Source organism: Tachypleus tridentatus, chromosome 10 (genome assembly GCF_004210375.1).
Source record: "Tachypleus tridentatus isolate NWPU-2018 chromosome 10, ASM421037v1, whole genome shotgun sequence".
Classification (NCBI taxonomy): Eukaryota; Metazoa; Arthropoda; class Merostomata; order Xiphosura; family Limulidae; genus Tachypleus; species Tachypleus tridentatus.
The window spans coordinates 169618613-169641127 of record NC_134834.1 but is presented as its reverse complement, the minus strand read 5'-3'; the positions used below and the strand labels follow the sequence as shown (position 1 = coordinate 169641127).

At 32.9% G+C, this 22515-nt stretch overlaps 1 protein-coding gene across 1 annotated transcript in view; it reads right to left on the bottom strand.

Moving 5' to 3' along the window:
- Positions 1–10679: 10679 nt before the first annotated feature.
- Positions 10680–22515, bottom strand: part of LOC143230889 (V-type proton ATPase catalytic subunit A-like) — a 53732-nt gene continuing 41896 nt past the window's right edge. Inside the window, 4 exon segments of the mRNA XM_076465180.1 lie at positions 10680–12251; positions 18702–18968; positions 21679–21738; positions 21989–22196. Of these exon segments, the coding sequence (XP_076321295.1) occupies positions 12159–12251; positions 18702–18968; positions 21679–21738; positions 21989–22196 (628 nt within the window). The 3' untranslated portion in view covers positions 10680–12158.

The window sequence follows — 22515 nt, the reverse complement described above, 5'->3', positions numbered from 1 at the left end:
TATTAATCATGGTTCTCATCCTTGTCACTTGAACGATTCAGTAGTTTAAAATGTTTTCGTAGAAACTGTTTTGCTTGTGGGGCCACTTAACACGTGACCACACATTCACTATAGATCATAGCGTTTATATTGTAAATTTCAACAGTCTTCAGCATTTACACTGTGGCACATTTATTTAGCTGCAGAAAATGCGAAGTTCTGTAGGTATGTGAAACTTTTCAGTTTTATTAAGAAATAAGAACGAATGTTCACCAATCCTCTATAACAAGAAAAAAAAAAAGATTTTCATATACAACTCACAGAATTCATACAATGTGAAGCTTCGAATATTTAAAATGAAACAGTAATTAGTTTGTAACTAATAAATAAGCACAAAGTTACACACTGGGCTATGTGCTCTACACACCACGGGTATCAAAACCCAGATTCTGGCGTTGTAAGTCCGCAGACATACCGCTGTGCCACTGGGGAGCAAATGGAAAGAGAGAAGACTGTTGGATGAAAAAGGCAGATACAATTTATTTCTACAGTTAAAGTGTAGACAATGTTTTTTTTAAATTTATCAAAGTGTAAATAATCAACATTTTTTCTAGACCAATCACACGTAGTCATTCGTTTCTTCTTAGAACAAAACTACATAATGTGGTATCTTTGTTCTGTACATCAAACGCTGCACTCTAGCGTTGTAATAAAGCTAATACACATAAAAGTTTATTGTTATATGTCATAGAGGTTTATCAAGCTAAAACTGTCAAAAGTTTATACTTTACTTTCCGAGGACTATCAGTTAATAAACTCACATTTATTTAATCTAATATAAATACAAATTTCATTAAATTTGATGAGTAATGACGATTAGCTATTATTTGATTTTTTTTGTCATCAGCTAAGCCTGAAACAACAGCTAATGAACATAAAAATAAAGTTTACCTTACAATTCCATCTGCTGTCGGAAATATACAACTCATTAATTTAGAATCTACAGATAGACATGTCTATACAACATTTATTACCCTTGCCCAGAAGAAGAAAGCTCCAACTTTTAAAAATGATTGGCTTATTCGTATGTTTAGTTCAGTTGATTTACCTAACCCACCTGATTTCCTAACATTATGGTTTCCTGCTAGTACAGCTGTAAGTCTACAGATTTTCAACGCTAAAATTAGGAGTTTCATTCCTCTCGGGACCTGGCATGGCTAGGTGGGTTAAGGCGTTCGACTCGTAATCTGAGGGTCGTGGGTTCGAATTCCCTTCGCACCAAACATGCTCGTCCTTTCAGCCATGGGGTGTCATAGAGTAACTAAAGAGTTGTCGGTTGGTGGTGATGCCTTCCCTCTAGTCTTACACTGCTAAATTAGGGACGGTTAGCGCATATAGACCTCGTGTAGCTTTGCGCGAAATTCAAAAAAACAAAAACAAACAAAAATTCCCCTCGGTAGACACAGAAGATAGCCTGATGTGGCTTTGCTATAAGAAAACACACACACCTAACATAAAAAGCTCGTTGAATTAAATACTCAACTAATGGTTGTTCTTGGAAGAAAGCCATAGACAATAGCATCTTTAACTATAACAGTGCTAAATAAAAGTCGATAAGTTACACATGTTAGATATCATAATTTATCTTGGACGAGCCTACCATATTATTATGTAACATAAGACGATTTGAAATAACCTGAAACTAAATTAAAATATGATTTGGATTTAAAAGCTAATTAAACGTCAATATGTATCAAATTTATTGTATTCATCAACAATATGGATACACACATAGTTCTCTCTTAACACGAAAATATTTTATATACAATTAATAATACAGTAGTATTTAATAATTTAAATACACAATTTTTACAGACTTTCAGACAATATTGAGTCCTCTACCTGATCCAGAATTTCCTTGATATCTTATCGAGGGTTCATGATGAGCGAATCAGTTTCGAGTTTACAAAGGGACAATTCACTTAACCAGGAGCTAGCTAGCTCTTTGCTTATCATATCCGAGTTTTCCGCAGTTGCAGTTATATAATGTCTTCATAAATATACCAACGTCTGATGGTAATCCACTGAAGTTAAATGGTTTGTAATACTCGAAATATCTGTATTTTTCCGCTTAATAAGCGTTAATCAAAATTTAAACTTCAGAAGCGTATAGTATACCAAATGCAGCAAACTAACAATATATACTGTCTTTTAGTGCCTCTTGTTGGTTACGTTTTAAAGTGTTAGGCGAATTTCTAGAAATTTCCGCAGGCTCAACAACACTGACGACATGCTAATGCTTTTGAAAAATATATATTGTTGATTCTTACACTCGAGGATCTCCTACATATTTAGTGAATAGGCGGGAATTTCGCAATACACATTTAACAGTGTAAGTTACATGCATTTATAAATATAATATATTTAACTGAAACAAATATAATAGTAAATCTGTCACACCTTTCTCCTTAGATAATTCAAAATTGGCGTAAGACAGTTCTTAAAATATTATATACATACATTGATAACAATAAATTAAATATAACATATCATCAAATACTTATCCAACTTTAATAATTATAACAGTATATAACACAATCAATGCAAATAAACTAATGATCATAAAATTACATAGCACGTGCAAGTGCATCAGCATTAATGTTATCTTTTTGGTAAAGGTGCAATGCAGTCGACAATCACATGACTAAGGGGTTCTTCGAAAGCTGGGATATAGTTAAAAAGGAGCAACAGAAATTTTTTCTTAGGTTTTCCAACTAATTGACAGGAACAACAAGTTTTACAAAACTGAGAAACATCTTGCCTAATTTTTGGCAAAAGAAATATCTCAATTTTGTCGCATATCATGTTATTATCTAAATGACCTCCCATAGGCAACTTCCAATATTTCAGAACAATATAATTTAGAACTTTATATGCAAAAACGGCTCGTTTGGGCTGAGAAAACACTTTACATAGAAGAGCGAACAACGTTTCGACCTTCTTCGGTCATCGTCAGGTTCACACCTGATGTGAACCTGACGATGACCGAAGAAGGTCGAAACGTTGTTCGCTCTTCTATGTAAAGTGTTTTCTCAGCCCAAACGAGCCGTTTTTGCATATAAATTTCTCAACAAGTGGGTTTCTCGTCATCACTGATAATTTAGGAACAATGATTCAGTCCTCTGAAGCTGGCACCTCTGGTGGTCTTCATTTCCCGATAAGCACAGCATTTTGGAAAATAGTAAAACAACCATTTGGAACTTTTCCCAGTTCATCTTTGGGAGTACATATTTAAATAGTGAAGATATCAGCTGAATCTTTTTTTTTTTTTTTGCTTAGTAATCAGTTTACTTCTAGCAAATGGAACTGCACCAGGTGAGCCAGATCCCTCACTTTCATCACTGTCACTCACCAATGAAATGTGAGCAGAATAATTATTCACAACATCCCCGTCAGATCTAAAAAATGTCTGAGATAAATCTATAATATCACCCTCTGAATATATGTCTATCATTTGTTTTTGGTTTAATTTCTTAGCCTGAGCTCGAGTCACAGGACACGAGGGAAACACATCAGGATTCTCCACAGCAACATTATCCTTAGATGAAACAGTAATCGGCTTGCTAATGATTTTGATTTGGCAAAACCAAACCAAACGTCAGCCAAATCGTTATCCAATGGTGGTACTTTAACGTATAAATTAACTTCAGCTACTTTCTGCCTGGGTCGATCGGAGTTGAATTTAATTTCCATTTTTTTCAGCCTAATTTCTCTATTGGCTTCAATACGGACTTGTTCGATTTCATGATGTTTATTTTTTCTTTAAGCTTCGATACAAACTTGTTTTTTCTCTTTTTTGACTTCCATACGAGTTCGTTTTTCTCGATTTTAATACGGACTTGTTCACACTCGATTTGTTTGAATTTTAGTTGGATCTCTAACTTATCTTTATCACTCAACCCCGATTGGCTAGTGAGAACATACAATATTTTCCTAATGCTTCCTCAGAACAAAGTCATCATCGACTAATATTTCAATTTAGCTCATTTTTCCTCGTATATTTCTTAACCTCTATTTTTAATACCTTGGAAACTTCGATCAATTCACTTTTATTAATTCTTACTAGTTGTTCGAAAGAGGGTGAGTCAAGTAAACCTTGATAATCAGACATGATCAAATCTTGTTGGCACTGATAAATATAAATTGAATTATGATTAGAATTTGAATTTAGATTGAATTTTGTTCCTGATTCAGATCTCAAACACGAGCTCCCTGTTTATTACGTTACTTGTTATAATTTATCTCGGAAGCCGCCAATTTATTATGTTATGTATTGCAATTTGAAATAGCCTGAAACTACATTAAATTGTAGATTGGATTTAGAAGGTAATTAAATGTTAATATGTATCAAATTTATGATATTTGCCAACAAGATTGATACACAGTTGTGTTTCTTAAAGCAAATATATTTTAATATACAAACAATAATACAATTTCTAATAACAGTTATTAGAAATAATAATTTATATATAAAAGTTTTACAAACATACAAACGTTATTAAATCCTCCAGCTGATTCGAAACTTCCTTGATAGCGATGGTTCACAATGAGCGAATTAATTTCAAGTTGATATAAGCATAATTCACTGAAGGAGAAACTAGCTAGTTCTTTGCTGATCATACGCGAGTTCGTCGCAATTCAAGTCCAATAATGTTTTCATAAAATTACTAACGTCTGAAAGTAATCTGCTAAAGTTTAACAGTTTGTAATGTTCGAAATCTATAAACGTTTCTAGTCAAATAACGCTTATTAGACTAATAATTAATAAGCGTTAATTACAATTATAGCTTCCGAAGTTTATAGTATATGAACTGTAGCAAAACGACAATATATACTGTTTCTCCACTCGTTGCATGGGTAACCTTTTGTAAGCGTTAGACGAATTTCTGGAAATTTCTGCTGGCTCAACAATATTGACGATACGCTAGTGCTCTCGTAAAACATGTTGACGATTAAACTCGAGAATCTTCTACAAATTTAGTGAACAGACTGGAATTTCGCAATACACATTTAACAGTACAAGTTACATGCATTTCTAAAAATATATTTTACTGAAACTAACATGGATATTAAAATACATATACAGTAGTAAATCTGCCACACAATATCCTAGCCTCTAAATATGAACGTAAATAGGAACAAGCACTCACCTCACATCGGAAGTAACGAACAATTGTGATTATAACGAGTGAAGATCCTGGATTCCGGGAATAGCGTAAAAAAACAAACAAATATTTCGTAAAGACTGTTGAAATTTTATTTAAATTGGTAAAAAGGAGAACTTGAAAGCAATTCTTATTAGAAAATGGGTGAGTAAACATATTCCAAAAATGCACACCACACTTTAAAAAATCAGTGTTAACAACGAGTGTGTGTGTGTGTTTTCTTATAGCAAATCCACATCGGACTACCTGCTGAGTCCTTCAAGAGAAATCTAACCCATGAGTTATTAACAACTATAATCACGCTATGGATAAGAAATAAATTACTGCGTATTTAGATTACTTACATAACAAGTACGTCATCTATCCACCGCTAAAACAGGTAACAACTTCGTTTTTACTTGTAGAATAAAAAATAATTTTACAATTTTATGTAAACAACAAGGATTTAATTTTAAAAAAGTAAAACCTTCGTGTAACGAATTGTACAAACACATCGCCATACAGAAACACATTATAGTTCTGTTATGCATTCTGTTAAGTCATATAACAAATACCTAAAATTATTTTTGGTCACCAACTCCATAAAACATCGTAAATACAGGTTTACTGATATGACTAAAAAAACCTAAGGATATGTCAGTTGTAATGTATAGTGTGTGTCTGTATATATATATATAACGTATATTGGTCTGACATATAAACAAATACTGTAATATTATCAAAAAGCTTGGCTTGTTTCTAATTTCGCGCAAAGCCGTCCTTTATTATCAGTGTAAGACTGGAGGGAAGGCAGATAGTCATTACCACCTACCGCCAACTCTGGACCTACTCTTTTACGAACGAATAGTGGGATTCAGTATTAAGTTATTTGTAATGACATGGTCTTAAATAATTTATTATAGTAACTGACTGAGAGCCTGAAACATATGGTAACCAGCTTGTACTGTTAGGCACCTTATATCAGCTTTGTGGATACTGAAATTCGATTAAGGCCACTTTCCATGAACCTTTAAGGATGATAGACTTCGAAAGAAGTCATATTGTTTGTCAGAGCATTATTAGCAAAATAATTCACAGAACGGTAACTAGGTAACACCGCGTACAAATGGTCCATGTTGAATAATGTTTGCTTGTTTTGAATTTCGCGCAAAGTTACACGCGGATTGTCTGTGTTAGCCGTCCCTAATTTATCAGTGTAAGACTAACTAGTCATCAACACGCATTGCCAATTCTTGGGCTACTCTTTTACCAACGACTAGTGGGACTGACTGTCACATATAACGCCCCCACGGCCGAAAGCGCGAGCACGTTTGCCGTGATGTGAACTCGAACCCGTGACCCTCAGTAGTACGAGTCGAGTGCCTTAACCACCTAGCCATACCAGGCCGCATTTTCAAACAGAAAACCTTTATTAATCTGTAATTCTATTGAATTTAAACAAAAAATTAAAGGCTCTAAGGCTAAAATATGAGGAACCTTTATAATTACAGTAAACTTTACACTAGTCTTGCTATTGATAAAATTAAAACGTCTTTTACTAACAATTTCAAGATATTTTACTAATAACGCAAAATTGCTGCTTAACAGCAACGTAACCCATAAAACTTAACAGCATTTTACATTAAACAAATTCTTTTAAACTTTGTAACTCCCCAGTGGCACAGCGATATGTCTGTGTATTTATATTGCTAGAAACCAGATTTCAAAACCGTGGTTGGCAGAGCACTGACAGACCATTTTATAGCTTTATATGTTTAACAAGAAATAAATTAAACTCTTTAATTTCACTTGAAAACATACATATCCTATTCGACCAGCATAGCTCCCAATAAGTGCTAAGAGTTCCAATGATATGCAACCTCATCCCACAATTTTCAAGTAAATATAAACCTGTTTGTTTTGAAGTTAAGCACAGAGCAACACAAAGGGCTATCTGCGCTCTGCCTATCACGGATATCGAAACCCTCAGAAATTAAGGTAATAATGATCTACTATGTTGTATTGTCCACAATTAGTTTTACTTCTATTAGTTTAAGCTCTTACTATTTTATATAATGATGTTTGATATTGCATTACGTCAATCAGTCGTGTTTATTTGCACTAACTACTTCGATATGTTTCCCAAAGTTGAAATACCAGTCGGCTGACTGGAATGTTTAACCTTAATTAAAACCACTTACGTTCAACAGCAAACTTATATTACAGAGTAATATCTTGAGCATAAACTTTATCTCAAAATTTCATAATTATAACAAAGTTCCTTCATAAACATTTGTTTTTCATCTACCAAAAATAAAGAGTTTGGGGTAATTCCTTAAACACCTAACACCTTATTAACCATAAGAAAAGCATGTTTGTTCGAGAAACAATCCGGCATATCTCTTATTACGACTTTAGTCGTTTCAGAATTTAACGACTTCAGTGTTTAACACACATTTTTTTTTTCTATTGCATTTAACACAGTTATAATTTAATTCCTATTATTCTACGTACTGAACGACTCAAATATTGATTTATTATTTTGTATCTTAATAAGCACCTAATTCCCTAATACGGGACTCGAACTAACTAAACTAACGTGGCAGGGGTTCAGTTTAGAGAGAGAGAAATCCGAAGAGTTCTCTCTCCAACTGGGGTGTTCAGGAACTTTGTAGTTCCTCTTCGTCCCCTTTCGTGGATTGTTATTAGGATTAAGTGGTGGTTTTTTTTATTATTATTTTAATAAATTAATTATCGTTATTATTCTTGACTTTTTGGGTGGGGAATGTCTCACTAAATGGTCTTTTGGGTGGAGGCAAAGGCAGCAGTGGAAAGAAGGAAAGGTCGGAACCTGTCTCGAAAAGAAAAAGTTGGGTAGATGTGAACATGAATGTAATTCATTCAAGTTCAGATCAAATCAAACGGCCCGATTCTGGGTCTGGAAAAAAGGTTGCCTGGGCTGGGATCTAGAAATCCAATGCCTGAAGATTTTGATGTGGGGGGAAACGGGAGTACCCCGAGAAAACCCACTTTCACACGACAGGCGCCGAAAGTTTTGCCTGTCGTGTGCCCTGTACCTGAAAAAAAAAAAGGAATTCATGTTAATAACATAGTTTTTATGTATTTAGACTCTTTGTTGAGTGAATTGTGATTCTTGAAATATGTTGTAAGGTGATATGTATTTCGTTGGTGCACTTGATAATTTGTGTAGTGATGCCGTTAGTTTGTTTCTGTTTTCTGCTTTTCGATAATATTTCAGAGAAAGTTCTGTCATTCTATCTCTTATAGTTGGTAAATTACTAATTTGGTGTAGATAATTTGTTGGTGTAAAAGATGGTAAACTGAATGCGGATTTTAATATTTTGCACTTGGATTTTTTGGAGTGTGTTGTTTGACATATTGTATGTTACTTGACATCCGTACTCTATTAGTGGACGGATGTAAGCCTTGTATATTTGTATAATGGTGTTCGGTGCGCATTTTGATTGTTTACCAGTTATAGTCTTTAGATATGAAATCCTTTTTCTTATTGATGAGTGTATATTGTTTATGTGTTTTTTCCATGTTAGTTTTGTGTCGAAAGTGACGCCAAGGAATGTGATGTTTTTGCTCATGTTAATGGTTGTGTTTCCAAGTGATAGTTTTATTTTTTCTATATTTTTTCTTTGCTTCTTTAGTTTTCTATAGAAGGTGATTGCTTGTGTTTTTGTCGGATTTAACACGACCCTCCACTTGTTGCTCCATGTTGAGACGTTGTTTAGTGATTCTTGTACGCGAGACATGGCCATTACTGGGTTTCTGGAGGTGCTCCAGATTGCGATGTCATCTGCGTATTGTGAATTGTGTGTGTATGTTAGATTTGGAAAAGGTATGTCACTGACGAAAATTATGTAAAGAAGTGGAGAGAGGACTGATCCTTGGGGCACTCCTGCCGTTATATTAAATAACTTGGATATGGTTTTATTGACTTTTACTTGTGCTGTTCTATTGGTTAAAAAAATTTGAAATCCATTTGACTATCGTAGAATTTATTTGTAGGTGGTTTAGTTTGTATATGATGGCATTGTGCCAAACGCTGTCGAATGCTTTTTTGACATCTAGGAATACCCCGATGGTTACTTGATTGTTGTTGTAAGCTTTGTATATTGATTCGGTGAGTCGTGTGAGGTGATCTGTTGTTTGTCTATTTTTTCTGGAGGCATTTTGAGATTCTGGAAGGATGTTGTTTGATTCGCAAAAATGGAGGAGACGGTTGGAGATAATTCTCTCCATCAGTTTGCCAAGGCAGCTTAACAGACTGATGGGGCGGAAATTATCTGGATTTGTTCTGTTAGTTTGTTTCTTGGGGATCGTTGATACGGGACTCGACATCTAAACGGCGACATATATCGTAACAGTGTGTGTGTTTTTCTTTTAGCAAAGCCACAAAGGCTATCTGCTCAGCCCACCGAGGGGAATCGAACCCCTGATTTTAGCGTTGTAAATCCGGAGACATACCGCTGTACTAGCGGGGGACATGTCGTAACAGATTACGTTAAATGTAAAGATCCTCTAATATTACACATTTGAGCTGTTTAATGGGTTTTTTTTTCATCACAAGACATTTATTTGTGGAAAGTTCTGTTTATATAATTATAAAGATGTTATTTGTTAGCGAATATTGCGTATAAGACAGAACCTGAAGCTAACAGCTGTAAGCAACATTAGCAATTATTTCTTTAATGTAATTTTCACTAACAATATTGGTTAAAATATTTTAAATATATAGTTTTAATACATTTTATTATTATACTCGTAAAGTATATGTTGCAGTTAGTGTATAGATTTAAGGCTAATCTAAATCTAAGATGACCAACCCTCATAAAATATTATTAGGTTTATGGCCGAAAATACCATTAAAAGTGATAGTACCCAAATGATGAAACACTGAATTCTAATCTTAATATATAAGAATACAACAAATGTATACTTGATTAGCTGTGCTCATCACTAGATTCATTTATAGTTTTGCCATAAGATGGTGGTATGCGCTGATAGAAAGTTAAGTTTTTTTTAATGACTCCAGTTTTAAGTTCTTAAGATAAAACAGCAGTACATAGACTATCCTCCAAAGGTACAAACACTAATGAATCTTGTCAAAAATACTGTAGAAAGTTAATACAACCAACAAACCAATTAGGCCAATATAGAAAAAAATTCTAAAGATGAACACATAACAACATCAGTATTTAAAGACTTTTGCAGCTTGTGACTAATAGGTGAATGTAAATATTTATTAAGCCTTTATAACTTTTATTTGTTTAAAACTAATCTTGAAAGTATGAACTAATGCTGTTAAAATTTCTTCTATTTAACTGCTGTTTAGTCTGTATTCAATTAAAATATAAAATTGAAATTTCAGTATTTATACAGTATTTGTTTTTGCTAATCATTAATGGCTATTTGGAACATAACCTGGAGAAAAGCAGGAACAAAAACCACATAGAAGACACATGACATAATGGAATGTTTATTCACATAAGGTTTCTGTTACATGACAATGTTTTCTTGATCTAGATTTGTTAACAGTAACATCAATGAATCTCATGAACTTTGCATGTTTACTATCTACATAATCTCAGCTACTGAATGTAAATACACTGTGTGATGAAACAACCAGGCAATAACTTAGGTATTTTTCACAGAGGAAATCAAAATGACATCCATTATACCAGCATTGAACAAGATGGGTAATAGAACTACTAGTAAAATGATACACAGCTGAGATGTACTCAAGACCACTATATACTGTTTGAAAACAATTGATAAAAATTCCAATTGTTAATTAAATCAACTTTAACTAATGAACAAAATCAAGATATCCATTCAGGGATCTTTTAATACAAGCTGCATAACGTTTTTCAAAAATGTATCATAACTTAGTTAAAATCAGCATAGTTTTACTTAGTTTAAAATGAATTCCAATTTTTTGTCCCTCCACATATAAAAAATCTTTTAAAAGATATGTGGAGAAAGGACAACGGATCTTTAGAAGTCTCACAGAATTTAAGGAATGTGTCACTGCTATTTACATAAACATTATATTCAGCAACATACAGTGTTCTTATAAAGCTGTTTAGTGATGTCAACATTCAACACAAATTTACAATTAATCTAAACACAACAAGGAACAATAACTATACGATACCATGTAATAACCTCATAACAAAGGAACTTCATAAACACATTTCTTAACAGTAAACAAACACTCAACTTACAGTCAGGTATTCATTCAATTAAATACACCAATCTATTATTGCTTGTTTATATCTAACAACCCAGAATGTATTTATCTGTATACTATAATGTAAAATTGTCATTTTTAAATTTCAAATTGTTTATTATTTACTGCTTACTGTTTATGTATGATACAAGGTTCATTTTAGTAACACACAAGCAAGTTAAAACATCAGTAACAATTAGTGGGAGCACGAGATAATATTACTTCATGAACAGTGGCACAATAGATAAAATTACAACAAGCTGGATATTCAAACTTAAGATGTTTTTAAGTCAAGCAACTATTCGTTCATTTTCTTCTAAGTGTATGAATAAATAATCAAAAAATTTAGTCAGTATTATCACTGGTTGTTTAAATCCAACACCAATTACAACTACAATAATGAAATTTGTTAATATTTTGTTTTTATGCAAATTATATACTTTTAACCAAATGAAAACCAAATTGGTTTTACCTAAAAATAATGATTTGTTGGTGGAATACAATTTTAATTTACATTAGCATCAATGAACCTGCTAGAAGAGATATTTCCAACAAAACAGAGAAAGATTAATATCAAATTAGGATAAACTGTCGTTGTTCTCAAATTGACAATTAACAGTTCCTGTGGTCTCTCACACACATACACGTGAATACACTAATGAGAAGACAATTTCAGACCAGCTGGCTTCTTTTGATTAACTGGGACATGCCCCTTAGTCTTCTAAGTTTCTGAATGCTTGTTGCATGTTTTCTAGCAGTTCCTCATAATCCTGCTTAATTTTAGGTTCTCCCTCTTTCACAGGATCCTAAAAATACAAACAGGAAATGATGAGTTATATTTTTTGTAAACTTATGAGCAAGAGATATTCTTAAATCAAAATGTATTCCAAAATGCCACACAAACAGCTTCACACTAAAAATATTATACACTTAACCTTTTACTCCTTACAAACACTTACTGGTCAGTAGTAGGATGAGTTAACATCTTGAAATTTAAACACTGAATACTGTTTTGGAAGATTGTGTTGCACATTAAAAATTACTATGCTTGTAATAAGTTTGCTTAATTAGACTGAAGAGAAAGTGTTAAACAATGCAGGTGGATTTTCAAGTTTTATGACTTATAATCAAGAAACACAAATTTACGAGAAATATGGGTTCATTGTTAAAATAATAAGTAACACACATTAAAATAGGTACAAAATTAAAAACATTTTAACTAAGGTCAATATACTACCACTAAAAAAAATTCACTCATGGTGTTATCTTCAGGAATGAGTTGTTGAAGGACGTTGCATCTCATTTTTACTTTTTTGATTCAATAGATAATATGACCTAAGTACAGGTTTACAGTTTCCACATAAACATTTGAGAAATGTCACACCATGTTTCTGCAGGTTTACAGTTTCCACATAAACATTTGAGAAATGTCACACCATGTTTCTGCAGGTTTACAGTTTCCACATAAACATTTGAGAAATGTCACACCATGTTTCTGCATAAATATTTGCCAACCATCTCCATTTAATAATAAAAACATTTTATATTTAATTATTTCCAAGAATTCTCATGTATTATTAGCTATACTATACACTAGTATAATATCAGCTGTATTATATACTATATCATACCTTTTGATCGAGCCAATATTACAATATTTTCCCACAGCACCATATGTTGTGTTTCATGTACATATTCTGTTATGGGTGTTTATTTTGTTGTTTTTTTTATTATTTATTTCTTCCACATCCTTTATGTACCATTAAACAATATTTATATTACATTTAGCCTGTCCCACATAAATATTTCCACACTCACATTCAATGTTTCAGACTCCTGTTGTTTTTTTCCATTAACTGTATGTTATCTTTCATATTACCTAAACTTTATCTTGTTATTCAGTTTAAATATAGGATAAAGTATTTATTTTCTTAAGCACTTCAAATAAATTACCAGTTAAACCTAAAATATATTGTAAAACTAAAGCTTCCTTTTTAATTTTTTTCATAACTTGGTTTTAAAGTAATACTTTAATCAGTGATTAACTACATTAATGAATTTCTTAATGGCTCTATCTATAATATTCAGGTTAAATCCTTCTTCAGCTGCTACAAATTTCATTAAGAATAACTAATTTTTCAAGTCTTCTTGTTTATTACACATCTTCAGAATTCTGTGAGAATAATTATAAAACAGATATTTTTTGTGACCTCGTATGATTCTTAATATGGAAGCACAAGAACAGAAGAGGGTTTCCAAAAAATTAATGTTTCTAGATTCCTTTTTACTAGTACATCTAGGAAAGGAAAGTTATTATTCTTCCTCACAATTTCTTTTTAATGAGTGTACAATATAACAGTATACAATTCATTGTAATATAATAATGAAACATGGTGCTAATGAGTAGTAGGGTAACTTTTCATTCTGTGTTCTGTGTATGTCACTGGTAGATGTATATGCACAAACTACACTGAACATATCACAGCTCTTAGCAACTGGCATACATAATCTATAATCTGTATCGGAAAGAGAAGCAAAAAGGAACCAAAATGTTTAAACTTGAAATACCTCACAACTTCAGTTGTACAGGTGTAATAATTAATCTTCAAAACATATTTTTTCTTACATCAAAAATGCATTAGCAATAGGTACTTACCTAACTCACACAAAGCTCTCGATCTTCTTTTTGCCCTCTAAGCATTGTTAAACACTTTTGCATCAGTCTATATATCTCATCAAGTTTGTGCCATTTTTGAATGTGTATATATATCATGTGAATACTCTTCACCAATAGTATTGCACAGCTAACTCCATATGCTATTCCAACTTAATTTTCACTCTCTCAAATTCACTTTCAAGAATAACATTGGCAGTGGAGAAAAATAACTGGAAGTATGTGTTAAAGAAGTAAATACCTGCTAGAAATACATTTTTCAGTGTAAGAAAAATGTTACCTTCTCTCACAGAAGGTTAGAATCACACAATGCAAAGGTGGTGAGGCCAATGCAGCCATTCAAAATTGAAACCAAGTGGAAAACGACTGTCCAAAATAAATGTGTGTGCTCAAAGATCAACCAAAGCACCCATGTGGGGTAAAGCACTATATACAGAACAGATATGTTCTACACTCTTGAAGGAGGAAATGAATCCAATACAGGTAGGTGAAAAGGATGTGCACAAATGCAATTCAGTCTGAGAAGTGCAATCCACAGTAAAATATAAACTGAATGAGCTACATAGCTATCCAACATTAATTGAACAGACACGGTTCCATAATTCATCCTCGGCATTAGGAAGTTGATGAGCAAAACACAAAAAACAAATATAGTGTCACATAAACATACTAGATTGGGCATGTAAACCATGTTACATATATTCGCCAACACCAACAGTGAGTGCATACACTATCACACATCAAGCAGCTGGAATTATGAAGAAATAAACTTTCAGCAAAAACTAGGTGCAAGGAGTACAATAAACTAAACACAGAATTATGGGGTTGTGAAGCTTTCTTAATGCAAGAACAGAGCAAGATCTCTAACTGGTATTACAAGCAGAAATCATAATTATCACAGGTCTGTGTTATCAGCAACAAAAATAAAGGTTACTGAAACCAAAAACATAATTTAAAGTAAATAATAACATTCTCAGTCAAAAGTGAATGAAATTGTGTAGAAACATCAAGAGAGGGTGAAATTATCTACCTGCAGAAGATACAGCCAGATTGTGCAGCTAATTAGCAAAAATGGTATTGGAAGTAGTCCACATTCTGGCCTAATAGACCTCCTCCAAAGGATGTTTCTGACTGCTTGTGTTTGACAAGTACGACAAACTTGATTAGAAAAAACAGTGATCTTTCAAGGATAAAACTAAATATGATAGCCTAAAGAGTTGATGAGCAAAACCAGTTCGAGTCACATGAGATACACTGTGTGAAATGGAAGGGTTCGAGAGGATAAAAAAAAAATCAAGAACAGAAACCCCGAAAGGAAGCCGTACATGCTAACTAACACTGCAAAGAGTAAACCAGGAAAAGAAGCTAGTCAGGATCAGAATGGGAGTACAGATGGGATATGGAAGGTAAGGAAATAGGTATAAAAGACAAACCACATTCACGGTGAGCATAGATCATACAGAGGAAAGACTGGTTGGGATATAGGGTAATGTAAGAGAAACAGTAGAGGATAAAGTTAATGATAACAGCATAAATATCTGATTTATGTGATCCACAAGCAAGGAGAAGAAGAAATTACGTCTTGAAGGAAAGATGGTACACAGAACACAAAGGTTCAAAATGAGTACAGAAAAGGGTATAATGGACAATGAAATCATAATCAGGCAAGTCAAAGGAATGTGGAGGATCCAGGAATTGAAAAGAGCAAAGAAGATGGGAAATGGAGAGGAAAAGACAAAAAATGTACGAAACTTGAAGAAATGATAGATGTTTGGAAAGGACAAAAGCCACATCAAATAGACCAAAAAAGTATGGTAGACCATCAAGTTTAATAAATGGACATTGAAGAAAGTTTGATGAATAGGGAAAGCAAAAAGATACAAGTCATCAAATCATTCCCTGGACTGAAGCAATGGACCTGACAAAAGCCACGTGTGAAGAATGTGGTAACATTTGGATGAACAATGTCCAAATGAGATAAAAAGACCAAGACAAAGGCAAGGGAAGGAGATATTGTACAAATACATGCTGTAGCAGAGGAAATCATAGCTGTGTCAGCCAATATGGACCCACAAGTAGGACTAAACATGGAATGGTTTTGATTAGGAAGACAACTCTAGAGAGCAGTCAAACATGAAGGTAAGTATAGATGTGATGATCCCTCCAATCTTGACTGAAGATGTTCACTCCCAGAACTAACACATGTGGAATAGGAGACCATAAGGAAGAAAGTTTGGAGTTCCAATGGGTATTGAAAGCATCAATATGAGATGTTCTTAATTAAAAACACACCCACTGAACAGCCTGGAAATTCAAGGACCACTTTATCGGGAGAATCTTGTTGGGTTTAGATAAATGACTCACAACCAGATTCAAGGCACCAGGAAAATGGCAAGTTAAGACCACCATGGGGTAACATTGGACCACGATTTGAAAGTACAGACCTGGATGTGGTACCCAAGAAACCTCACATCCCCAAATGAAATAGAACCTCTTGAACTGTGAGATTAGGGACCTGTGGACTATGCATTCTATTTTCCAAAGGTGAAGAGGAAAAGGCTGGGCCTGACTGAGGTTGGAATTGAAAAAAAAAAGTCCTCAAATGAACAAGATATTACGTTGGGGTGAGAGTAGACTTCTTGACTTTTATCAGAAATCCCACCCATGCCATTTCTTGTAGAAACAGATGAATGTGGTCTCTGGACTGTGAAAAGGAAGAAGGTAGCAGGAGCCAGTCAGACATATGAGTGCAAAGAACCACCAAATAAAAATGTGGGGTAAAGGTTTTTACCAACTAACAAATCACATAAGGAAATAAGGTGAGTCCAAAGATTAGAGTTCTAAACTGGAACACTTGACTTCTAACTACAAATAACTATTGACAATACAAGTACTGTTGGGTATAAACCCTGAATTATAGAGTACAAAAAGAAATTTTAGATCCTAGTATCAAGAATGTACGAAATGTAGCTAAAGCAAAGCTCAGCCTTACAAACAGGAAAGAAACAAACCCATCAGTGATTTACCTATGAAAAAAAAATTACGTCCTACACTGACATAAGTTATAATTATAGGGCACATATTTAAAAATGGCAAAAATTAAATTAAGATAGAACAATGAATTAGATTTTACTGGTAGGAATAATATATAAAGTATAAACTATTTAAACATACCCAGTGGACAAAGTACTAATTAATATAGAACTAACAAAACTTCGAAATTTAACTAGTCTACAAGTTATGTTGCAATAATGAATATGTAAATTGACTAACATTATCTAGAAAACAAAGTAATAATCAATATTTCACTTACAACAAACTTAAATTATCTTAGGTGACAAAAGACACACATAACTACCTAACAAAAGTCCAAGTATTGATGATGTGAAATGCTTAATTCTCCCATGTGTAAAGGACAAAGCCACACAAAGAACACTTGTGTCACACTTACCATAGATATCATGACTAGATGCAAGTGTACAAGTCGAAAAACTTGCCACCAATCCACTGAGAGATCTGAAAGTAACAGAATCAAAGGAGGAAAAGAAGGAACCTTCACCAAAGTGAATGATGATGTAGAGGCATGCAAAAGGAGCAGGAAAAAAGAAACTACCAAAATTGCACTCACCTCAAACAAAAATTAATGTGTGTTGACTGTCAATCTGGGTAGCCAGCTGTAAAAAAGGATGTAGAAGATGAAATATCATAAAAAGATGCAAGAGTGTGAAAAACCAAAACAAGAACATGCCACAAAAGGGGGAGTCCATATTACCTTCTGTTTAATTTTTTATTGTATTCTTCTTCAGCAACAAATGTTAGGTTTAGAAAAGGAAGCAATTGCACACCAAACATAAATTAAAGCCTGTACCTCCTCTGAGGTAAAGTCAAACCCAATTCCTGGGAAACCTTACCAGTAGTATTGTTGACTGTAAAAAGAACTACTGTAGTCGATATATTGAACTGCAAATTCATAGGAAGTTCTTGTATAAATCAGTAACAAGAAACAAATGCAAAAAAATAAATGATCAAAACGGTTTAATGCAAACACAGTAAAAGTAAACTGTGGGAAAAAAATATGAAATGACAAATAAGAACAACCATAAAGGTAGACGCATGAGTAAATATGCAAACATACAAATGAAACTGTAACGATTGGATAAGTGAAGATTGAATGAAAATAATAGAGGGAGCTAACTTTACCAATATAGGAGGCACAGTACTATTGCTGGAGAGTTGTCAAGTGATACATACATTTTCAAAAATGATGTGAAATTGGTGGTGTATATAGACTGGTGCACTGAGTGCAAAAAGAATTTAGCAATACTTAGAGGGTTGAAAGGAAATTACAATAGCTTTGTATGAGAGGAGATAAGACCATATTGAGACACATTAATGATCTTAATATCACCCAGTTGTTAGATACACATAAAACTATCAAATATATTTATCCCAAAACTTTCTGAACCCAGTGTCAAAACAAAGAAATACTATTAACTCCTTATACACTAGGTCTCTTTTTTTTTTTTTCTTTCTACATTTCACAAAATTTAAAACAAAATTTCCTCTCTCAATAACAGATTACCTTAAATTTCATGCTACTCAGCTGGTACAATATATCTCCCAATGCTTCTCTGATAACTGCCCATGTTATATGATTCTCACTATTAGCTGTGGATTCAACAGCATGTCTAGCCAAATCATAGAAGGTTATCATGTTCTTCATCATTCCAACAGTTTTGTAAAAGGGACAGAATCTATCATAGGGAGTGTAGCCATTCTGTTGTAAAAAGTCATCTTTTAGAAGTTTTGCAACTTCCAATGTAATCTTGTCTGTTTCTGCTAATGATGCCTGTTAGATGAAAGAAAAAACTAACATAAGTTCTGTCTAAAGTTTGTATATAAATCATTATAAAGCAGACAGGTATGTGAGACTAGATTAGGAGATACAATACTTATTTACTGACATAAAGAAATGCTTACATTTAGAAAATCATGTTTCCCCTTTCAGTTTTATAACTCTTTAGTTAGTGTACCAAAATAAGCATGAAGACCAATATATGAACAAAGGGTCTTTCCAGAGAAATAACTGAAGGAAATAAATGAGGAACATTAGAAAATGAAACATCAAAACTATATATTGTAGAATCCAAAGATTTAACATAAAAGTTTACCAAATATGAGGTTATGAGGAGAGACTGAGAGTGATTATATATTAATTACTTATACCACAGACTCATAAGATCACACAGCACTTAATGTACTTCAGCTAGAAAAATAACTTATGAGAGGCAGTGTGATAATGATCCCGCCACATGTATTTATGAACAAAGTGTACTTTAATACTGGCAACATCAAAAGTCTAAGTTTTAGGAAACATTTACATTTTTACACTTAGATTATTTAATAGCAACTCAAAACAATCAGAACATTAGGGATCAAAAAAATAATCACTCTTTCACTCCTTGAAAGCATAAAAAAATCTACTGATTTATTAATAAGTAGGAAAATTCACATATACAGTTAGAGCAAGATCAGAGCTTCATTTCTAGAAATATGTAACCTGAATTTATTCAATCTTTGTGTAAGATTGGAGTCAAAATGTATATGTCAATATTTTACACACTTATCTTCAAACTTTAATTAAACCAATTTATTATGAATGTATATCAATACACTGGGAATGAAAACTTGGTTAATAAATCAAATTTTAACGTTACACAAAAATTTAGTTTCTCTTGTCGAAATCAAATATAAAACAAATTATTCAATATTACGTCTTGCATGGCACATAACATTATCACTACAAGTTATTCAGTTTACATTTTATTACTTTACCTACAATGTCAACAGTGCTTAACCAATTATAATCCACTTATTTACTCACATCTACCTCTCTAAAGTACATTTATAACCAATAAAAGAATCAGCTTCTGAATCTTATAAATCTAATAGTTATTTGTCAATTTTACAGTGAGATAGCCAAAATTTCATATAAAATGTTTAGTTGTATTTACTAAAGTTGCTGTTCAGAATATAAATTACATTTCATATATTTATACAATTATAAAGCCAGGTAAATTACAGTAGTTTTGTGATGTCCTATTGTAGTGAAAAATAATTTTTTTGTTTTCCAAAATGCATATTTAAGATTTACAAAAATTAATTTGTGTTTGCTTCATTTTGAGACAATCAATTTGGTTTAGAGTTAGGGTTAACATCCACATCATCTTGAGTGTACAGAGTACTAGAAATCATGTTTTTATATATATTTTTTATTCACTGTCATATATTTCAACATAAATTGAAGCATTTATAAACAAACAGCAACACTGTGTGTGTGTGTGTGTGTGTGTGTGTGTGTGTATATCACACAGGTAATGTTCTCACATTCTGCAAAATATCAGTATGTCAAATTACAGGCCTTTAATTTAACAGAAAAGTTTTACTACACACTTATAAATTTGTCTACTAAATATGTCATTTGGTACTACTCAATTTTTTGTAACTTTAAAATGCCCATTTTCGATTTTTCTTCTGTCTTCCCCTTTCACCTTCCGAATTTGGCACAAATTAGTTATGGCATAGATATTGCTAAACAGTAATGCCTCAAACACTACTTCTTTACTGAGATATACCTAAGAGCTCCCCTTCATTCATTTATTACAGTCTGTTGGAAGCTAAATAATGGCTTACATTGTGATTTAGTTTTACTGTCCTCTGAGGGTGGATTACTGCATCATGCCCTGCCCAGTAGAACAATGGGATGTCTGCAGATTCACAATGCTAGAAACTGGGTTTTGGCACTTGTAATGGACAGAGCACAGATAATCCATTGTGTAGCTTTGTGATTAATTCCAAACAAACAATACTGTACCATACATTAAGATAAAAACAGTAAACATTTCAAATAAAGGAATAGAGGTTTGTACAATAAATATAAGTAACTGGTAGCTTCACATTAAAAGAAAAAGAATGAACTATGTTACTCCATCTACTTAATGTTTTTCAACCATTCTTTTCACTGTATTTAGGTGATGCTGTTAATGTAATGAAATCTGCAAATAAAACATCCAGTGTTGCTGAAAAAAAATACTGCTGAACTTACTTCAAAATCTATTAAACCTTATTTATGTAATGCATCCATACTTCAAACTTGCTTGAAAAACATAAACCTAACAGATTAGCAAAGTGTATTGTAAACATTAACTAACCTACTCATTTCAGTACATTAACCTGTTCAGTACCATAGACGAGATAACTTGCCCAAGCCAATTGATAACACAGTGCCACGGACGAGTTAATTCGTTCTCAATAATACCTAATTTCAACGCTAGATGTCAGCACCATACATGCATTTGACTTACAAATTGTTTCACTTTCGATCCAAAATGGTGTCATGAAAAAAGTTTCAAAATGAAGAAGCATAAGAGTTGTATTTTGAACTTGGTTCAGAGTTACCATAGCAGTTGAAATACTTAGCAGTCAATAGGTTAAAAGTGGGAACTTTTAAAATAACTCAGTATGCTCACAGAAACAAACGTACCAAGACAGCCACTTACTTTGCCTACTAGCTGTACAATTTCAGATAAGTCTTCTTCTTCTTGAAGAATCTGCTGACACTGTAAACAAAAACCTTACATGTGAAGAAAAAAATATAACACAACACTATTGTATCACAAAGAAATCCTCATTCAACTTACAAGTATGGTTCTTGTTAAGTTTAACAGTTGTCTCCATTTACAAGAAAACAAACCAAGAATAGTGCTTGCATGAAACTTTTGTAAGAGAATGAAAAATAAAAAAGGAATTATGCTTTTTGTTGTTGTTGTTGACCTCCATTAATTGATTTTTCTATAGCATAATGCTTACTTTTGTTCTGAGAGCAACAAATTCAGGATAATTCTTATCATAAAATTCATCTAATGCCCTGGTGTACTTGCTGTATGAGATTAGCCAGTTGATAGAAGGAAAATGTTTTCGTTGAGCTAGTTTTTTGTCTAAGCCCCAAAACACCTGAACAATACCTAGAGTAGCTGAAGTCACAGGATCTGAAAAATCACCACCAGGAGGGGAGACACTGTAAACAAATAAAAATTGAAAATCATTCAACCTGAGACTCAAGTGTATGAAGTTTAATGATAGACATTTCAAAGAGAACATTAAACATTTATAAGCAGAAATGAGGTATACATAAAGCATCTATTTAATGGCTAAAGCATTTTGTAAACATGTATGGTATGAATGACTGTCTACAAACAACACTGTATTTACACAATAAAACATAAAACAATATTTCAAATTGACAAAATTTTCGTTTTCCAAAAATATGTTTCAGCACTAAGCTATGCAAAGGGCAATCTGACAAATACTAACCACAGGGATCAAACTCCAAGTTC